This window comes from Carassius auratus, chromosome 27 (assembly GCF_003368295.1).
Source record: "Carassius auratus strain Wakin chromosome 27, ASM336829v1, whole genome shotgun sequence".
NCBI lineage: Eukaryota > Metazoa > Chordata > Actinopteri > Cypriniformes > Cyprinidae > Carassius > Carassius auratus.
Window position 1 is genome coordinate 9541643 of NC_039269.1, and position 18699 is coordinate 9560341.

General features: G+C 36.3%; 1 protein-coding gene and 2 pseudogenes across 2 annotated transcripts in view; all 3 read right to left on the minus strand.

Moving 5' to 3' along the window:
* LOC113046265 (nucleolar GTP-binding protein 1-like) overlaps window positions 1-183 on the minus strand; it is a 6174-nt pseudogene extending 5991 nt beyond the window's left edge. The window contains exon 1 of the transcript XR_003276065.1: window positions 178-183. The product of XR_003276065.1 is annotated as a nucleolar GTP-binding protein 1-like (transcript). The remainder of the gene's footprint in view (window positions 1-177) is intronic.
* Window positions 184-944: 761 nt separating this feature from the next.
* Window positions 945-2252, minus strand: LOC113045411 (DNA ligase 1-like; annotated as a pseudogene).
* Window positions 2253-2288: 36 nt separating this feature from the next.
* LOC113046266 (DNA ligase 1-like) lies at window positions 2289-18140 on the minus strand. The gene is made up of 25 exons (XM_026207202.1): window positions 18114-18140; window positions 16536-16658; window positions 14525-14586; window positions 14143-14314; window positions 13880-14033; window positions 13581-13712; window positions 13194-13496; window positions 12922-13027; window positions 12715-12810; window positions 12539-12595; window positions 12360-12418; window positions 12123-12236; window positions 11877-12043; window positions 11403-11479; window positions 11067-11158; window positions 10755-10854; window positions 9680-9765; window positions 9486-9601; window positions 9270-9365; window positions 6201-6311; window positions 5127-5198; window positions 4864-5008; window positions 4549-4631; window positions 3019-3171; window positions 2289-2345 (listed from the first exon to the last, which is right to left on the minus strand). The coding sequence occupies exons 1-25, from the start codon at window positions 18138-18140 to the stop codon at window positions 2289-2291; spliced, it is 2760 nt and encodes a 919-aa protein (XP_026062987.1).
* Window positions 18141-18699: the final 559 nt, after the last annotated feature.

Here is an 18699-nt window from a genome sequence, read left to right on the forward strand (position 1 = left end):
CTTTATTTTGAGATTCAAAGCAAATAATTCTCCATTATAAATGGAGTCAAGCATTGCATTTTAGGAAGCTCTTTTAAAGCACAACAAAATTACTAGTTAAAAAAGAAATCAATAACATTAATAAGCAATATACTTTGTAAATAACACTAAAACAACAGTTACTCTCGGTAAACATACTGCCATTCTGAGCACAGCCTGTGAATATATTAGGTTGACTAGATTGGTTTAGTGCTTAGATTCCAGTTAATAAAAACATGTGGTTATAACACAAGCCCTTGCTAATGAACAGCAGAGTCATTTAGCCGAATGCTTCAAGGCTCTTAAAATCAATGCTCTTATCTGCAATCCAAACCAAGCAAGTACATTCAGCTCGTGGGCTATATTAATGAGCACTAACGGTTGAATTATTAATACTGTATTAATTTCACATTAATTAAACTTGTATTAATTCATTGTAATTCCTTTCTCAAAGACTTCCACAGATGGGTGAAGCCTCTCCCACGAATTCTTGCCATTACTAGACTGTCACAGCAACACTTAAAATTCTCTTTACAGTCTTAACTCTGACAGAAGCACAGTGTCAAAACCTTCCAGACTCATTTCAGACAGGGTGAGCAAACACTGGAGAAGAGAAAGGGAATTCTTTGAAGGAAGTGATGGAGAGTACAAAGCGAGTGATGGAAAGAAAGAGCTGGATAATTTAATTTTCCATCTTTGGTCACTGACAATAGATCGGTTTCCATTGGAAACCCACTACGCTAAAGATACACACTTCAACATGAATATGCAATCACATGATCATATGTGCATAGATAAACACTTAAAATGGCATAGTAATAGGCATTCATAAGCTGATAAATGTGTGAAATTCAACTATACATGCAAAGTACACAAAACAGACACAACAAAAAGACAAATACACTGGTGAAAAACACCCAAGGCAGTCAGTTTGTGAAAAGCAAGTTTATTTTAGCTCGGTATCATTGCAAGACTATTTACATGTTCATTTCCATTTTTCATTAAGTCGCACAATATCACAGCATTAAAATTCAGCATATTAATATGCAACAAAATATTGAAAAATGCTCCATTGCCCAATAGGAACAAGACAAGCTGACATCAGGAGCCAATCAGAGCGCAGCAATCAATAGTAGTCCTCCAGATCTTGCTTTTCACCCTGGTTTTGAATCTGCTGCTGTTTCTTGTAAAGATCTGCAATCTGAAAGAGAGAAAGAAGAGAGAGAAAGACTGATGCAGGAGATCAGAATAGTTCATTTCGAGAGGTGTGTTTGTGTGCCTGTGCGTTTCCAACCATCGGGAGACAGGAATAAAAAAAAACCGAAATAAATGAACTGTGAAAATGAGGGGGGAAAAGAAAGAAAGACAGTGTGGAGCGTAAAAAGATGGATTTCCTTTAACGGATCCACTCCACTTGCTCCACTAAATCACGATGTCACGAAGCTCCAAACTACGCCAATGTCATCACGTTTGACTTTCAGAAGGAAAAACTACTTTAAAATCTCACTCTTCGGTCTCATATGCCATGGAGCTATCTCTCACACACACACACACACACACTGTGCCATATCCTGCATTTTCCATACACTTATGACATTTGCTTTTGAAAGGAACATCCCATGTGGGGTAATTACTATTGACTCCTACACTTTTGCTTTTTCTACTATATTTTTTATTTATAAAGGAATGAATGAATGAAATATTGCTTATATATTTATTTATATTTTATCTTTTGAGTATTTCTTCTTTCAATTTCAAATCACACTGTATTCACATTAGCACTATGTATTAAGTAAATACACAATTCCTCTTGTGGGTCTTGCTCCTTGTTTTTCTGCATTTCATATGTTACCTGTGACCCTGTGGTGGCGTCCTCTGGCTTTTTGTCATCTCTAATCCTGAGGTACCGTGGGAAACGAAGTGAAATGCCTTTCTCTGGGTCCACCTGATGGCAAAGAAGAGAACGGCACCATAAAGAGCCAAAGTTGAGCACAATGAGCCAAGACCAAAAACACTGATTCAGCTTCATGATTGTGGTGTACTGACCAATCCCATCGCTGCCTTGTAAACCGGAGACAGTGATAAGGTCAGCGCATTTCACCTCCCACACTTGCACCGCCTCCAGCCAGACATCCGGCTCAGCTGATTGGTCCACACGGTAATATGGACGTGGTTTTGGTAAGATGTGCTCCTGAGGTGGATTGCACATAAAGACATTGAACTTTATGTGCATTGAACTATATGGAAACCAAGAAAGTGCAAATCTTGATTTACTTTAAGAAATTGTAATGTTGCTCCAGATCTTCATCTTTGAAGCCTGTTCCAATCTGACAAAAAAACAAACAAATAAATACATGACACTCGTATTAATATATACTTTAACGTCCAAATATTTTGGGTCATTTTTTTAAATAAATTTGTCCTTTCATATAGCGAGGATACATTAAAAAGGTCAAAAGCGACAGTACACATTTATAATGTTACAAAAATGTATTTTTAAATAAATGTTGTTTTGAAATTTTTTTGTAATCTAATATCCTAGAAAAGAAAAGTTGGAGTTTGGTTTCCATTAAAATATTAAGCAGCACAGCGGTTTTCAAAAATTTTAATAAGAGCCATTTCTTGAGCAACAAATCAGTATATTAGATTGATTTCTGAAGGATCATGTGACACTGAAGACTCTTATGAATGATGCTGAAAAATTAGGGTCCACAGGAATAAATTACATTTAAAATATATTAAAATAGAAAACAATTCTTATTGTAATCGTTTCTAATAATTTCACATTATTGAATAACATCTATCCATCTATGAATTAGATATTACAAAAGAATCTGCTACAAATATTTATATATGCGAGTAATTACATTTCTAAACTCTGCATATGATGCAGTAACGTATCTGTAATCAGATTAATTCTCTTTAATTCCAGTCCTAGTTTTCCCTAGCCCCTCTCAGACTAATGCACACACGCACACACACACACACACACACACACACCTTGCAGACAGACTGGAACTCCTCGTTCTCCTCATCGTAGCAGGCCAGTAGAAATCCTCCATAGCTGCCTGCTCTCTTCCCCTTCCCCAGATAAGCACCAATCACACACAGATCCACTGTATCTCCAACACCCTCAAGATAGTCCTTCTTCAGCTGCAGAGATAGACCATTAGAAACAATACAGCAGACAAGCAAATGACAAGATAGCTGTACCCAAGAGGCAAAACAACTAAAAACTGGCATCACTCTCCCCTTTGTCATTTGAAACCTATATTACTTTCATTCTTTCACTGAACTCAAAAATAACTGTTTGGCACAATGACACGCTTCAGTCGCCATTTACTTTTACCACACTTTTTTAATACAATGGGAGTGAATAGTGACTGAGGCTGTCATTTGAAACATAAGGGCTTTGAGAAACCCCACTTTAGAGACCATGAATTTGTAGATTTAAGCAGAAAAACAGAATTGAGGTCAAATAAATTCATGTTACATCTGGGGGTGTGAGAGAGGGAGGTTTATTGTTCAGCAAGGATGAATTAAATTATTAAAAAAATGACAAAAAGCCTTATATTTCTGTAGAATAAACACTGTTGTTTAAAAAAAAAAATGGAGAAATAATATTTTTACTGTGTTTTGGTGAACCTATCAGTATTCTGCCAAAAACTGAAGTTTTATTTCACATTATCATGATGTAACACTTTGTTGGTAATCCGATGAATGAAACACTTGCCAAATTAAGTGTGCTTCATCTCGCTTGAATATTTATTCTTTAATTTGGAATTTGATGGATGCATACCAAACAATTATTTACAAATAATGAATAAATTTGGCATCGGCACAAGACAGCTGCTTCTCATTAGATACAACGGGGACAGAAAATAAGTAACATTCTGAATTGGACTGGATGAGACATTTGTAGTAAAGCGGGAATTAGCTGAACTCCGTACTGACAAGTCCAATTTTTGGCAACCATTAACAAACTACAGTTAAAACAGACTAAAACTAAAACTCCTGTTACAATCTGCCAAAAAATCCAGAACCTAAAAACAGCCTTCAACAAGATTTAACAGAGTACACTAAAGATTTCTGCATTTTGTTGTATTTAAAACACACCATGGATATATCATATTATATAAGGTAAAGGAGAATCTCCACCATTTGTCTCATTTCTATGGTCAGAGTATATATTCCATCATAACACTGAGCCTTAATGTCAGGATACAGACACAGAGCCAGAGAAAAGCTTAATGGGGTGGAAATTACACTTTAATGACTTGCACCTTCCTTCTGACTTTGAATACTTGTCTGGGTTTTATTTTTTGAATACAAAGGATGCGCCTGTCTATCTGAGACTATTGCATGCATTTTTTGTTCCAGCAGTCTGACTTCACAAAATGTTATTTGTGAAATTCTTTTATTGACTACATAGCATTCCAATGTTTAAAACATTAAAAGGTCAAATGAAACGTTTTAATTAAACATTAAAAATAAAAAGTATGAACATAAACACAGTGTTGTGTGCGATACCTTGAGCCAGTTGTGGGAGCGTTTGGCAATCTCATAAGTTGCATGTTTTTCCAATGTCTTCACCATTAGGCCCTCACAAGAATCTGTAAAATATTACAAACTCATTTAATAGAGATTAATTAACAAATTCTGGATATTACTAATACTGAATGAGTAACACCTCATATTGAGCAATTCAACTCTAAATGTCAGTCAATTGTCAAATGGTTTTGGACCCACATTTTTAATTGGCAAACCAATACAATACAGTAATTGTCTATTATATAAAAGTACAAAGACAATAGAGCCACAGCTGTAGATCTGTCATTCACACACCTCGTACAGACTGCTCCAGGAACTCAGCAATGCTCTCTGTGTTGTCAGCGTCCAGAGATCGAGCAAAAACAAACTCTCCTTCTTTCTCCTCAAAACTCTCCCGTAACAGAGCCCTGCGTTTGCTCAGAGGCTCTCGCACCAGAGACTGTCACAGACAGACACGTAATTCACTAAAACAGCACATAGCATGTAAAAAGGAAGATTTCTGAGACATGCAAAATTATTCAAATGTGATTGGCTTTGAGCTGTTATCATGGTCTTACCTCTCCGTTGAGGTACAGCAGATCAAAGGCGTACACACACACCTGAACCTTGATCTCAGATGCATCCACATCCTGAAATACACACACACAAACTCATGTAAACTTTTAAAGGGGGTATATCATGAAAATCTGAGATTTCCAGGTTTAAGCACTATAACTGGGTAATGTGAAACGTGAAAACCAGAAAACGTGAAGAAAGCCCAGGAACTTTGTTTTGGTAAGCCTACGAAGAACAAGCTGCTCAGATTTCGCTCCTCTAGCGATGTAGGAAGGGGATCTTATTATAATATTACCGCCCCTTAATCTGCATGCTTCCAACCACAGCAAGTGACTAAAGTGTTTCACTTCTAACGCCACGACCTTCACAGACATACCCGACTGTTTTTCCAACTTGTCTGTTTTTAACATAAAACTTGTGTGTGTACTTGACAGTTAAAGGGCAATAAGACATGAAAGAGAACTGTAACAGCCAATTTCTGTGTGTTTGCTTTGGATGTTTCCAAACAAGAAACCATATATAAGAAGTTTAAACTAAAAACACACTTTAAAACGCATGATTTCAGTGCAATAGACATGATAATCAAAACTGAACAGATTTTTTTTTAACAGAGTATCCGAGGTACAAGCTGTAAAGGCACAGCCCTATTCTGGAAAAGGGGGAGGGGAACAACAGCTCATTTGCATATAAAGATACATGCACAAAAACAGCCTATTTGCTCTTGTTCAAAACAGACGTGTTTAAAATAGACAATAGGCAAAATAGGCATTGCTTAAGTTACCTTAAAATAGGTATTTTCAAAATTATATAATAAATAAATGAGCCGTGGGGTATTTTTAGCCGAAACTTTACAGGCAAATTATGGCGACACACAAGACTTATACTATATCTTGAAAAAAAAGATGCATAATAAGTGTCCTTTTATGGGCTTTTATTAAACATAAGGATTTGATTTTTATTTTTAAAATGGTTTAAGATACAGCATGTCACCCTGAAGGACAACTATTAAATGACATGTCTTTTCTCTATATTCAGCTGTTTCTCTGCTCACATTTTTCTCTATTTGTACCGCTTACCTTTCTCTTCCTTGTGGTGAGGACCTGAAATGGCTGGATCTGTTTCTTTTCTCTGTCCCAGGCAACCGCCTCTGAATCCAGAACACAGGACCGTACGTTCTCTTTCTTCACCTGCGTGAGAGAGGTAAGGACATTTATTAAATCTCCTTTCAACACCTGAATAAACTGGATCATCGACGCAGAGTAATGCCTCACCCTGCAGACATGCCCCTCACAGTCATAACAACTTAAAATTACTTGTATATAAGGTCACCTGAGGTTTAAACACTAACACTTCACCAACATATAACCCATCGAACCCTGAGGCTGTGTGACATTTACAATTCAATAGATGTTACAAGTGCATATTGAGTTTGTGAGAGCTGCAGCAGAAGGTATGGGGCAGTTCTGGAAACGTTTACAATCCTCCCACATAATTGAATGCATTCACACAGTCAGTGTTTGGGATTGACAACGGAATTTAATAACAGATGTGCCTGTTCATACAACAGCTTACAGAAACAGCTTGAATTCAGTCTGTATGAGTAACTGAAGTCAAGCCCTGTTTCTATTCTCATGACTACTGAGAATTCAACTTGTAACCATAGTGACAGTGACTAAAGGGTCGTTCACAGCAAGAACGATAAATACTGATAACTAATGTTTCAATAATCATTCTCATCTTGGAGAACAGTAAAGTCCACACTACAACTATAACGATAAAGACTAAGAGGAACAATATTGTTGAAATCTTGTGTTTTTTCTAGCTGATTAACAATAAAAACATTGACAGCCAATCAGAATCCACTTAAAGAGTTTGAGCATTTAAAGCAGCAGATGACAAAACTAATAGTTATTGTTTTTGTGCAAATGGCCTCAATTAAATTGACCATTAAATACTGTTGATTACTGCAAAAAAAAAAAAAAAAGTTAAAAACTCATAAATTAACTTTCTGTTAAAAAAAAAGTTTGTTATTTGAGCTGTAAATTAGTTTAAATCCTTTTTACCTACTACATTTTTAACATTCAAATCATGTTCTGTACTAATAAAACTATTAAAGTATTATTAATAAAGTATTTTAATGTTTGTGGTTTCGTCCCCATTCACATCAATTGCAAATGCCTCAATGTAACCCTGATTTTGTTTTCCATAAAAGGAAATAAGAGGAAATTACATTTTGTGGTAATCAGCATTATGGAACAATTACTGACAATTTGTATGAATTAATAAACTTAATTTAAAATCAATTATTTAACTAAGTGCTAGTTTGTATATATATAAATGCATTTGTCAAACATTTTCATTACCAAGCACTAGAACACGACTGACAACTGTAATTCCCCCACATGACACATCTTGTTTACAACTCAGACGGTTTTGATTCTTGTACAATAATTTGATACTTGTACAATAATGAGATTTTACATTGAATATCACACAACTGAGAAAGGGAAGGCAGAGAGAGATATTACGGTTCTGAGATTGGATATGGACACTGATAAGCAAAACAACAGCATTGATTTATCTGCGTGTGAGCTTATGTCATTCATCAAATGATTTCTTTGCTTTAGGGCTAGAATCCATTATTGCTTTCTTGAGAGGAGAACAGAGCAGGATGACAGAGGACAAATATGGCCTTTGAAAAAGAGAGAGAGAAAGAGACAGATACAGAGAGACTCGCAGACACATAAAGAGAGAGTCTGTGAGAAAGACTCTAACAGCATATCCAAACCAGGTGTGATGGTTTCTTTTCCCTCAAACATTTCATCAGGCGCTTAGTTTTCTATTTTAGTCGTGTCATGTTGGGAACCTCCACCCACGGTGAAATCTCATTTGAACAGAGTTCCAAAATTGCTGCATATTCAACATCATATGTTCTGACTGGCAGTGGCTCTTCTTACTAAAGGCTGGAATACATCATACGACTTTCGTCCAGATTTTTGCCCAGATTTACAGCTTGGATGAGCTGACGTTGGTTGCCAAAAGTCAAAGTCAATTTGCAGACATTGAGCCGCAGATGCTGACAGATTTCACAGAAAATCATGTGATTTTAGAACATATTATTTTCATGCGTCATGCATCTTTTAGCTTTGAGGGACATAATATTTCACATTCAGGCTATGCATTTCTTTTTACCAGTACCCGTGTTCCCTGGGAATTGAACCCACAACCTTTCTGCTAACGCAATGCTCTACCACTGAGCCACATAAACACCTATATTCAGGACAACTTGAATGTCTGGTGATGTGTGATCCTGAGTCATTTAGATTTTAAAAGTCCTGTATTGTATTCCAGCCTTAACAAAAAAGTAAAACTAGTCAGGTGCACACTGTGGGAGAACTGTACAACAGCTGTCAGAATGGGCATTAGCAAGATATTGGGTGAAAGCTAAGTCAGACTGTTCAACATTAAATATCTTGACTGTACAAGCTACATTTGAGTTGCGATTGTATGGTTTTTTGAAGTCACCAGTTCGTGTCAGTTTTGAAATATATGATCGCGCCATTTTAGTATTATTTTAATATAATAGTATAGTATAATAGAATTTGAACAAGCTTTTATTTTGTTATTTCTACATTTCTTTTTCATTTTTATTTCAGATTTAGTAATTTTAACATTTAAACTTATTTCAGTTAGTAGCAAAAGCAACATTTATCATTTTGATGTATGTTCTTCATGTCATAAAGTATTTATACTTCATTTTAATTACCGAATTATTTTTTTATCAGTTATTAATTTTATTTTTTATTATTATTTTAAAACTCTGTATTAGTATCTTTTAAGCTTCAACCCCAATTTTTTTTTTTTACATAAAACATGGCCAACGTAACCACTCTGCCAGAACCTCTCAGGCTAAGATTTCTTAGCAAAAGCAATTAATTGGGCATCAGTGAGCATGTCACACTGAGGCTTAGGCAATCCCAGACTGCCAATTTTGCTTTATGATGGAATCTTTTATTATCCCTGAAATTAGACAGCCAAATTTTGGAAAGAAATTGGACAGTGTGCACCTGTGTTTAAACACAGAGATTTGCTTTTGTGTCCATCTGATCTATTTATTTCTATCTTTCTGGGTGCATGTGTGTTACCTGTGGGATTCGTGAAATAATATCAGGGTATTTGCTGGTGTTGTCTTCTTGGTTTCGGCTGAAAATGCGCACCTCTCCATTCTCAAGAATATGGATCTGTTAAATGCAAAACAAAAAGGCAATTAACATTTTAATCAATGATATTGCTATGGAAACAGAAAGTCACTTTTATGGCTGAGGCTCCACCTTGTGGAATAAGAATAAAACAACACACACCTGGGCTCTCTCTCCATCATATTTATACTCGCAGGTGAAAGATGCCTCATCGAAACGTTTCATTACCTCCCCAACCCCTTTAGTTGGGTGGGCCAACATGGGCCGCAGGGGCACACCTGTAAAACACAATTCAATTTAGTCTCATTCTAAAATCAATTTTCTTTTTGTTGGCAAATGTTGTAATTGGTCAGTACCTGGGGTGAGCTTGCAGTGATTGGGCAGTTCATCTATGCCCTCCTTCATCAATACAGGAATGATTGCATCATAATTTGGCATCTCACTGGGAGGAACAATATGAGGGAAAACATTATTTGTATGCATTGAGGTGATATGTACTAACTGCAACACCTGCCCAATTTGCCAAATCAGACTTTCTGTAGGGAACAAATTATGTGAATACTCATTAAACAGGCACTTGTTATGCAGTGGAAACCTGCAGTTGTAATTGAAATATCGTTTGTAGTATATCTATAATTATCGCTCACAGCACCAGTTTGTGTTTGACAATCAGGTTAGGCTCGGTCTGTGAATGTTAGCCAATAGGATAAAATACAAAGAAATCTAGATATTTTTTTCAGCCTTTTGATTGGACATTGGATATACATGTATATACATTCATTGCGATATGAATATCTTTTCACTAAATGGACAAGGACAAATTAAATTTGTACATATACATAGTGTATACAGCTACTTAACCTTTTCGCAGTAATGAAACAGACTTCCAAAATCTTTGCTAATGAGCTCTAAACCAGATACCCTATTAAAATATTTACTTTTAGTCACAAGACTACTGTTTTTGAGTATTGATGCAAAAAAGTAAATCATTTTTAAATTTTAACTAAATTATTACATTTATTAAAGGGATTTATGTAGATGAAACCATCACTGTTTTACTGTGCTTAATTAAGAAATGATTACAGTTGTTGAATTCTGCCCACATTTGAATTGTAAGCCAAGGAAGAATAGTGAAACGAGTGTATGTGTATGCGCATTTAGTTTATCAAAAGTACAGTAATAATGTACATTTGTGAAAAATCAGCATATTATTATTTTTGTACATTTTAAAACATTATTTTTTTTGTGATGGCAAAACTAAAAAATTTTTTTATTTAACTGAACTTTGTAACAAATATATATATATATATATATATATATATATATATATATATATATATATATATATATATATATACACATAAATGTTTTCAATGGTTCTTTTAAAATATTTTTCATCAGTGTCTTGCATATATACACACACACACTCACCAGTATGTCTGTTTTAGGATCAGTGCTTTCTCCTCCAGCCACACTCTCCTGTTTTCAGCACTCATTCCTTTCCCAGCATCCAGCACAGCTGGTGGGAACTCTGAACCAACACAAGAAAAACATTTTAGTAACATTTCAGCACTACTAAACTAAATAGACACCTAATTAATATTAACATGTTTAAACGTTACTCATTTTTTATTTATCACGGCAGAGAGTAATCTTAATTGCAAATGCTGAATGCCTGGAGGTTCTATCAATGCTCTGATTATGATGTGTGTTAATGCCAGTTTCATTAGGATCATTTCAAACCTTGGCCCGGGGGCGACAGACACACAGCTTGACTGAGAGCCGTGAGAATGCTCTGCTCAGCCAATCCGATCCGCAGCTTCCCAGCCAGTGACCTGTCAATCACACAAGCAACCAATCAAACTAACACATTTCACTTCTGCATTAATATTCAAATTAATCTGTCACCATACAGCAGTATAATCAAGGCCAGTAGCACAATTTAGATTTAGCTAAAATCAACTGTCACCCGTAAATTACATTCATTATTCAGTATTTTTCAGAATGAACTCAACATTTCTGTATGGTTGGTCAGATGAGGAATTTAAAAAGTCATAAGTGAAAGGCAAAATAACGCACCGCACAATGTATCGGGCCTCAGAAAACCGACACGCCACAAACAAGCCTTTAATAATGTCAATCTTCTTATTCATTGCCTAACACAGAGAGAGAAAGAGCAAGAGAGAAAGGAAGTGGATTTTCATTGAGAACAGTTTTTAAATTGATAAAAAGTGACAGTTAAAATCTTTATGATGTCATAAAAGATCTTAATGAAATAAATGTTGTTCTTTTGAACTGTCTATTAAAAGACTCCTGAAAATAATGAACATGATTTCCAAAAATATGAAGCAGTAAAATAGTTTTGTAGATGATAAAAAGAAACAATTTTTGAGCAGCAAATCAGCATATTATAGTGATTTCTGAGGGATCATGTGATCAGCTTTGCATCGCAGGAATATATTATATTTGAAAACATATTACTATGAAAAACAGCTAAATTCAATTGTAATAATACATTCACAACAATGTTGTCATTACTGCATTTGTACTCACAGAATTTCCACTCATGTTAGCAATCTCTTTCAGTTTGTTGAAAACGCCTCCTGCTGTCAGATTGGCCGGTGCAAACATCATTCTCTGGTTGCTGCGAGAACTTTCAGCAACCAATCCCAGGTCACCTTTCTCCTGAGCCTCTGCCTTGATTTTGTCCAGTTGTCGCCCTGGTAACAGAAGTTTACAGTACAGGGGTCAGGCAAGGAGAATGGTGAATGACATCAGGGAAAACACAAATATATTTACCAGTTGCCTGAGCCACAGCTTTCATCAGGATGGTCTCCCCAATGCCCAGCTCCAGACCCTGATATGCAGGGCCGAGCTGATTCAGACACAGGTACACACAGCATAACAGGTCATCTAAACAAACAACAGAATATTGAACAGATGCAAACACATCATATTTTGAAAGTATGCTACATTTTTGTGCTCTGTACAAGCAAAAATAATGAACCTACTTAAACTCAATGAATACACACTCACCTGGAGAAAGCAGAATTACAGATCGCAGAAAGTTGGAAAGCGTTTCAATGTTCTTCAGCCTAAAAAAATCAACTAAGATTGAAATGTAACTGCTTTCCACACTTATTTTTAAACTCTTAAGAGATGTAAGAGAAAACACATACAGTACACAGTTTATACAAAACAATTCTACTTCATACCTGCCTGAATCCTCTTCAATCTTCTCAAAGGTGCGAGCGACAGCCAAATATGGCACTCTGAGAAAGAGATTAAGAAAACATACAATGAACTTCCATAGAAAAAGTCTCAGTCAAACTTTAATGCTTTAGAAAGAAAAATGTATGCAGCACACTGTTATATAACTAATGAAATGTACTTTTGGCCCTTCATCCAGCAGGCATGGTCAATGGGATGGTAATGAGCTCTGGAGGGATCATACTGGCTCTGGACTGCAGAATCCACCCCCTTTTCACTGTCAAAACAATAAAGCTCATTCAAATGGAGTCAAAGAAAAAAACTGTGGCCTTTCATAACAAACAATCATATTTTTTAAGTAAAATATTCCAAGCCAGATTTCTTCAACCTTTTCTTCTCTTTCTGTTCAGCAGCATCAGAGATCTCTCCGTCCTTCTTTTTTTCTCCCTCATTTCGCTCCTCTTTTTCCAGTTTGACAGCTGCCTTTCTGGGTGCTACAAGAGATTGTAAGATGCAAGTTACATATTAATGTAAAAAATAAAGTTTCAGTAATCATGCAGGTTTGGTTTGTCAAGTAATAATGACAATTTTCTTTTTGGAGTGAACCATCCCTTTAATTAAAAAGACAGAAAATGAGAAAGAAAAGTACAACAGGTTTACCAAAAAAGCTGCTGATGGGTTTCTTTTTGGCCGATCCCCCTTCCTCTTCTGTGCTTTTTTCTTTTTTAACCACTCGTTCAGGACTGCTGTGTTCCTTCTCTTTCTTGTCTTCTTTTTTTTCTTTCTTCCCATTCTCTCCATTTATCTTTTTCTCCTGCTTTACCTTCTTTTTCTCCTTTCCTTTTATATTATTGTTTGCATTGTCCTCCACTACGGTTGTTTTTGCTTCATCCTTCTCTTTCTGTTCCTCCACTGCAGTCTTCCCATCTTCTCTCTTCTCTTCCACCTCCATCATCCCGTTGTCTGAGTTGAAGAGAGAAAGAGAAGAAACAGTGAGAAACACTTTAAGATATAGGAGATACTATACCTGACATCAACTCAAATCACCTGTCTGTTCAGGTGAGGCCTCAACTCGTGCTCTCTTACTCTCCTGCCCTTCATTGACCTCCTTTTCCTCCTCTTTTGCCCCTTCTCCATCACTTCTGCTTTCCAGCTTCCTCTTGGGGAACTGCTTGCGGGCTAGAGAATTAAGAAAAGGGATTTTAATCCCATGTAGTTTACTGTATTCGGTTTAAAACAAACTTTACAGAAAATCATTTGGCATATAATCTACTGCATGCCTTTTCTGAAAGAATAAATAATCAGTAGCACAAGGAGGAATGTGAGAAGAAGAGAGTGATACAGACCGGTCTTGCGTTTGGGAATGCCGGACGGCGATGTTGATGTCGGAGTTCCAGGAGTACCGGAGGAAGCAGGGGTAACCACCGCAACAGAGGTACTCGACGTGAGCGGAGTCGTTGGGGTTATGGGAGTTTTTGGAGAAACCGGAGTGGAAACAGCCTTTGTAACATCAGATTCCCGTGTATTTAACATAGTAGAAACAGAATTGTTATCAAAAATACTGACATCTCATCCTGGTCGAAGTTCATGATAACTCAATAAACCTTACCTGCTCTGGCTTTGCTGGTTCAGCTTCACTCTGTTTTGGCAGCTGCTCTTTTACTATCGGCTGATCTTCATCATCGCTGTCTATGATTGCGCGACTGCGTTTATGCACCTTCTTTACTGGTGAATCACTTTCCTGCACACCATTCTGAATTTTGAGGGGACTTTTTAAGGGTCTGAGCAGAAGGAAGAGAAAAACATTATCATATAACATAATAACATTGGTCATTTGTTTTTATATTCCTTCAACTCCACAGTGGTCATTGTTACCAAAGAGAATGAATACAGAATCAACACAGAAAGAGTTATGTGGTTTCCACAACACTGTGTTCAATTAGAAAATAAAAATTAATTCAACAAATAAATAGCAGCTAAATATCACTCACTCAGTCTTTGTTTTGACCTGTCCATCACTCTTCTCCTTACTTTCATTGGCTGAAAGAATGACCTGTGGGCGGGAAACAACGAGATCACGTTATAAAGACATATTAACTCCCTCAAGTTGATACGGTATTATAAAATCTGACAAAAAAATTTAAAGGAAACCCTTTATTGTCACAGTTAGAGTAAGTTAGTTGGTGTAGGTTAAACGCAGTCTTGTATCAGAACCAGACACTGCATGTTCTGTGGTCAACATCACGAATAAAAGAAGAAAAGCAGGACACACTCACGCTATGCTTCGCTGCATCGTTGGGGTATTGCACTGCTGTTACCGAATAAATCCGAAATGTGTATTTTTTAATATAGATATTGGCGTATTATTAAAATTTCTTTAGCTTCGATGTTTTCTTCCGCGCGCTTAACTCCGTATGATTTGGCGCCAAAGTGACGTCATACCCACAGACAGAATCAGCGGGGTTTATTTAGTACAACAGCATTTTAGTGCCACCTGTTGGATTGGATGTATTGGATGCAATCGTGTATCGTTTTATTACAAATTATCATTATTTATTTAATTTTTTACTTGAATTCAGTCACAGACTCATACTGCCACTAAAGTAATATGTAGGATTTAGTTTCCTTCTAGGTCATTGTTTCTTAGCATTTTCCTTCTTTGCTTTTTATTCCCAAGAAGCAAGTAACCTCTGAATGATAATTAGCCTGCATAATGGGGATCAAGTGTCCCCATGAGTATAACAGGTCTACCAGTAAATTTGTGACCTTGTGAGAAAATCTTTGGTCCCTGTGAGGAAACCAGGTTTTAAATCATACTGAATGATCATTTTATATGAAGATATAAAATTGCAATAGGTTTTGTGTGAGGGTATGTAGGGTTAGTGTATACAGTAGAAACTACAATCATGGCCACAAGTTTTGGCAGTGACATAAATTTTGTGTTTTGCAAAATTTGCTGCTTAAGCTGTAGTGGTGTTCATTCACATAGTTTCTAGATAATTGTAGAGTGATCAGATGCATTTAAAATAATTGCTCAAAGCTTCATTGGTCAAAAATGTACAAAAAATCCTGACACAAAATGACCAGCTAACATTTATTGACTAATCATATCAGCAGCACACGTGAAAGTGTGAATTGATAGGGTGAAGTCAGCTAAAATGGGTTAAAGAAGTTTGTAGCATCTTTAAAATCTTTTATAGTCAGTCATGATTTTGCATTGTTGCTTCAACACTTGTTGACATGTAAAATAATTCTGATTGGTCTTAGTTTCTTAAGGCAGGCAGGACAGAGTGTTAAATTAAGCTTGTCAGAAAAATTGTAAGGTAAGTGAGCCTGAAATAAATTTCATTCATGACCAATAAGGGTACTAAAGCAATTATACATATGCTTACTAACAAAGCAAAGGTTTATGAACAATGTTTTGACATGCTCTTTCAAATAAAAAAGTTTAATTTAAAAAAAGAATCTTCGGTTTTTGTGAAAAATTGCATTTTAGGTAGAAATGGCTGGTTAAGCTAAAATGGGCCACAGTTTTCACAATTTCAAATTACCTGAGATGTTCTCTTTTTATATTGGCTAATTTTAACTGAACAGCTGGCCCATTTTTCTGAATGTTGTGCCGTAGCTCAAAAAGGGGCATGCCTACTAACTCTCATAATTTGAAAACAGTTATACTTTTTGACATTTAAAAAATATATAATTATTTAAGTTTATAAAAAAAAATGCATTAGATCTCATGCATAGCTTATTTGATGGTATTATAAGTAATTTACCAAAACGTGGCCCATTTTAGCTGACTTCACCCTACTAGTCAGGTAAAATCAGATTGTAAGAGCCGACTGATTGCTATAAAAAAGGGAAGAAGCACTTCCAATACCTGTGTTCTTGTTAGCAATGGTTACCTCCAAAGAAATACGTGCAGAAATCATCGCTTTGCATCAAAATGGCCTCACATGCAAGGAAATTGCTACAAAGAATATTGCACCTAAAAGAACCATTTACCGGATCATCAAGAAGTTCAAGAAGAAAGAGGTTTGACTGCTGTGAAGAAGTCTTCAGGACGTCCCAGAGTGTCCAGAAAGCACCAGGACCATCTCCTACTGAGGGGTCAGCACCAGTGCAGAGCTTGCTCAAGAATGGCAGCAGGTTGGTGTGAGAGCATCTGCACACACAGCGAGGCCAAGACTTTTGGACAAAGGCCTGGTGTCAAGAAGGGCAGCAAAGAACCCACTTCTCTCCAAGAAAAACATCAAGGACAGACAATTGATTTTTCAAAGAAGAAAAGGTGAATGCTACAATGAGTCCTGTGACATGCCAAAAGTGAAGCATCCTGAGACCATCCATGTGTGGGGTTGCTTTTCAACCAAGGGAGTGTGCTCTATTATTCTGCCCTCAAACACTGCCATGAATAAAGAATGGTATCAAAACGTCCTGCAGTGACTTCTTTCAACGATCCATGAGCAATTTGGTGATGATCCGTGCATTTTCCAGCATGGTGGAGCATGTCACAAAGCAAGAGTGATAAAGTGGCTCCAAGATTGTTACATTGAAATTTTGTATCCGTGGCCAGGCAACTCCCCAGATCTCAATCCCATAGAGAACCTGAGGTCAGTCCTCAAAAGGCAAGTGGACCAGCAGAAGCCCACAAATTCTGATCAACTCTGAGAGCTAATAAGGCAAGAATGGATCGCCATCAGCAGGATTTGGCCCAGAAGCTAATATCCATGCCAGAGCGAACTGCAGAAGTTATGAAGAACAAGGGTCAACACTGTAAATATTGCCAATTTATAATATGCTTATCATTGTTTTTCAGTAAACCATAGAAATGTGGAAAAATAATATACAAATGAGGCAGCAAACTTTTCAAAACACAGAATTTATGTCACTGCCAAAACGGTAGCACTTTATTCTACAGTCCTGTTCCCCATGTACATACTATGTACTTATTATAGTAATTACAATAACTAGGTACTAACCCTGAACCTACCCCTAAACCTAACCCTACCCCATGTAGTTACCTTGTATTACCAGAACTTTCTTAGATAAATACACTGTAAGTGCACTATAAGTACATGTTAGTACACATACTGTAAAATAAAGTGCAACCAAAACTTTTGTTGTTCCATGTGTCTGTGTGTGAATTTTTTCCCCATTTGTTTGAATATTTTTATAAACAATATTTGTTAAAGACTATTCTAGTCACCATTCATGTGTGTGTGTGTGTGTGTGTGTGTGTGTGTGTGTTTAAATACATATTGCCTAGAAATGTATTTTACAAGATTTCTGATAAGAAAATAGATTTTTTTGTGATGAGAGATCTGAACAGAGCTGATTATTGTGTTATGTTCAAATTCAATAGTGTCTAAAAGCTGAATGAAATGTTGTACACCGAGATTTTTGAGAATGATATCACAATTTCAACATAATATATTGAAATTTTTTGATTTTTTCACCAATCCAGATGAGGAAGTACAGGAATCAGCCTGATTTTTACATGAATGTTTTTGTTGAGTTCCAGTAAGAATGAGATATGATCTGTCTCCCTCCCTGTTCTTGTCTTAAGCTGCATGTTTAGTGTACCCCGTCAACGTACTTCATAGTCTTCATGTGTGAGATATGACGCACACGCAACAAATATGCCAACGTAATAATGGACTTTAACTTTTCGTTTCTGAATTAGTCTCACTCACATGTGATACACACATCGTTGCAAACACAGCATTCTTGTAATCATGTGTAGAATAACAGAGGAATTTTATTATTTTTTTGTTTATTAAGTAATTCTGCCTAGAAAAAAAAAGGCGCTAGAAATTTGGAAAATTGTGTCTGAATTGTTCCACATACCACTTCTAGACAAGTGAAACCGCTATGTGAAACACATTTGTCTATATGTCAACCTGACATCCTATGATGAGATGAAGGGAATTGGTTGTGAAACCTGTTCCTGCTGTTGAAGAAGTGGGCGGACTAGTTCCTACAGAATTTTCGGAAAGTAGCTAATTTCAAATAAGCCTAAAATATGATTGCACAACAAACACGCACGAGATTGTAAACAAATGACTAATAGAAAAAGTTACAGTAAATATGTATTAACAAAAAATTATATGTCCATTGTGTATGGGGTGTAAAATGATTTTAAAACATGATCAAACAGACCCAACAATGT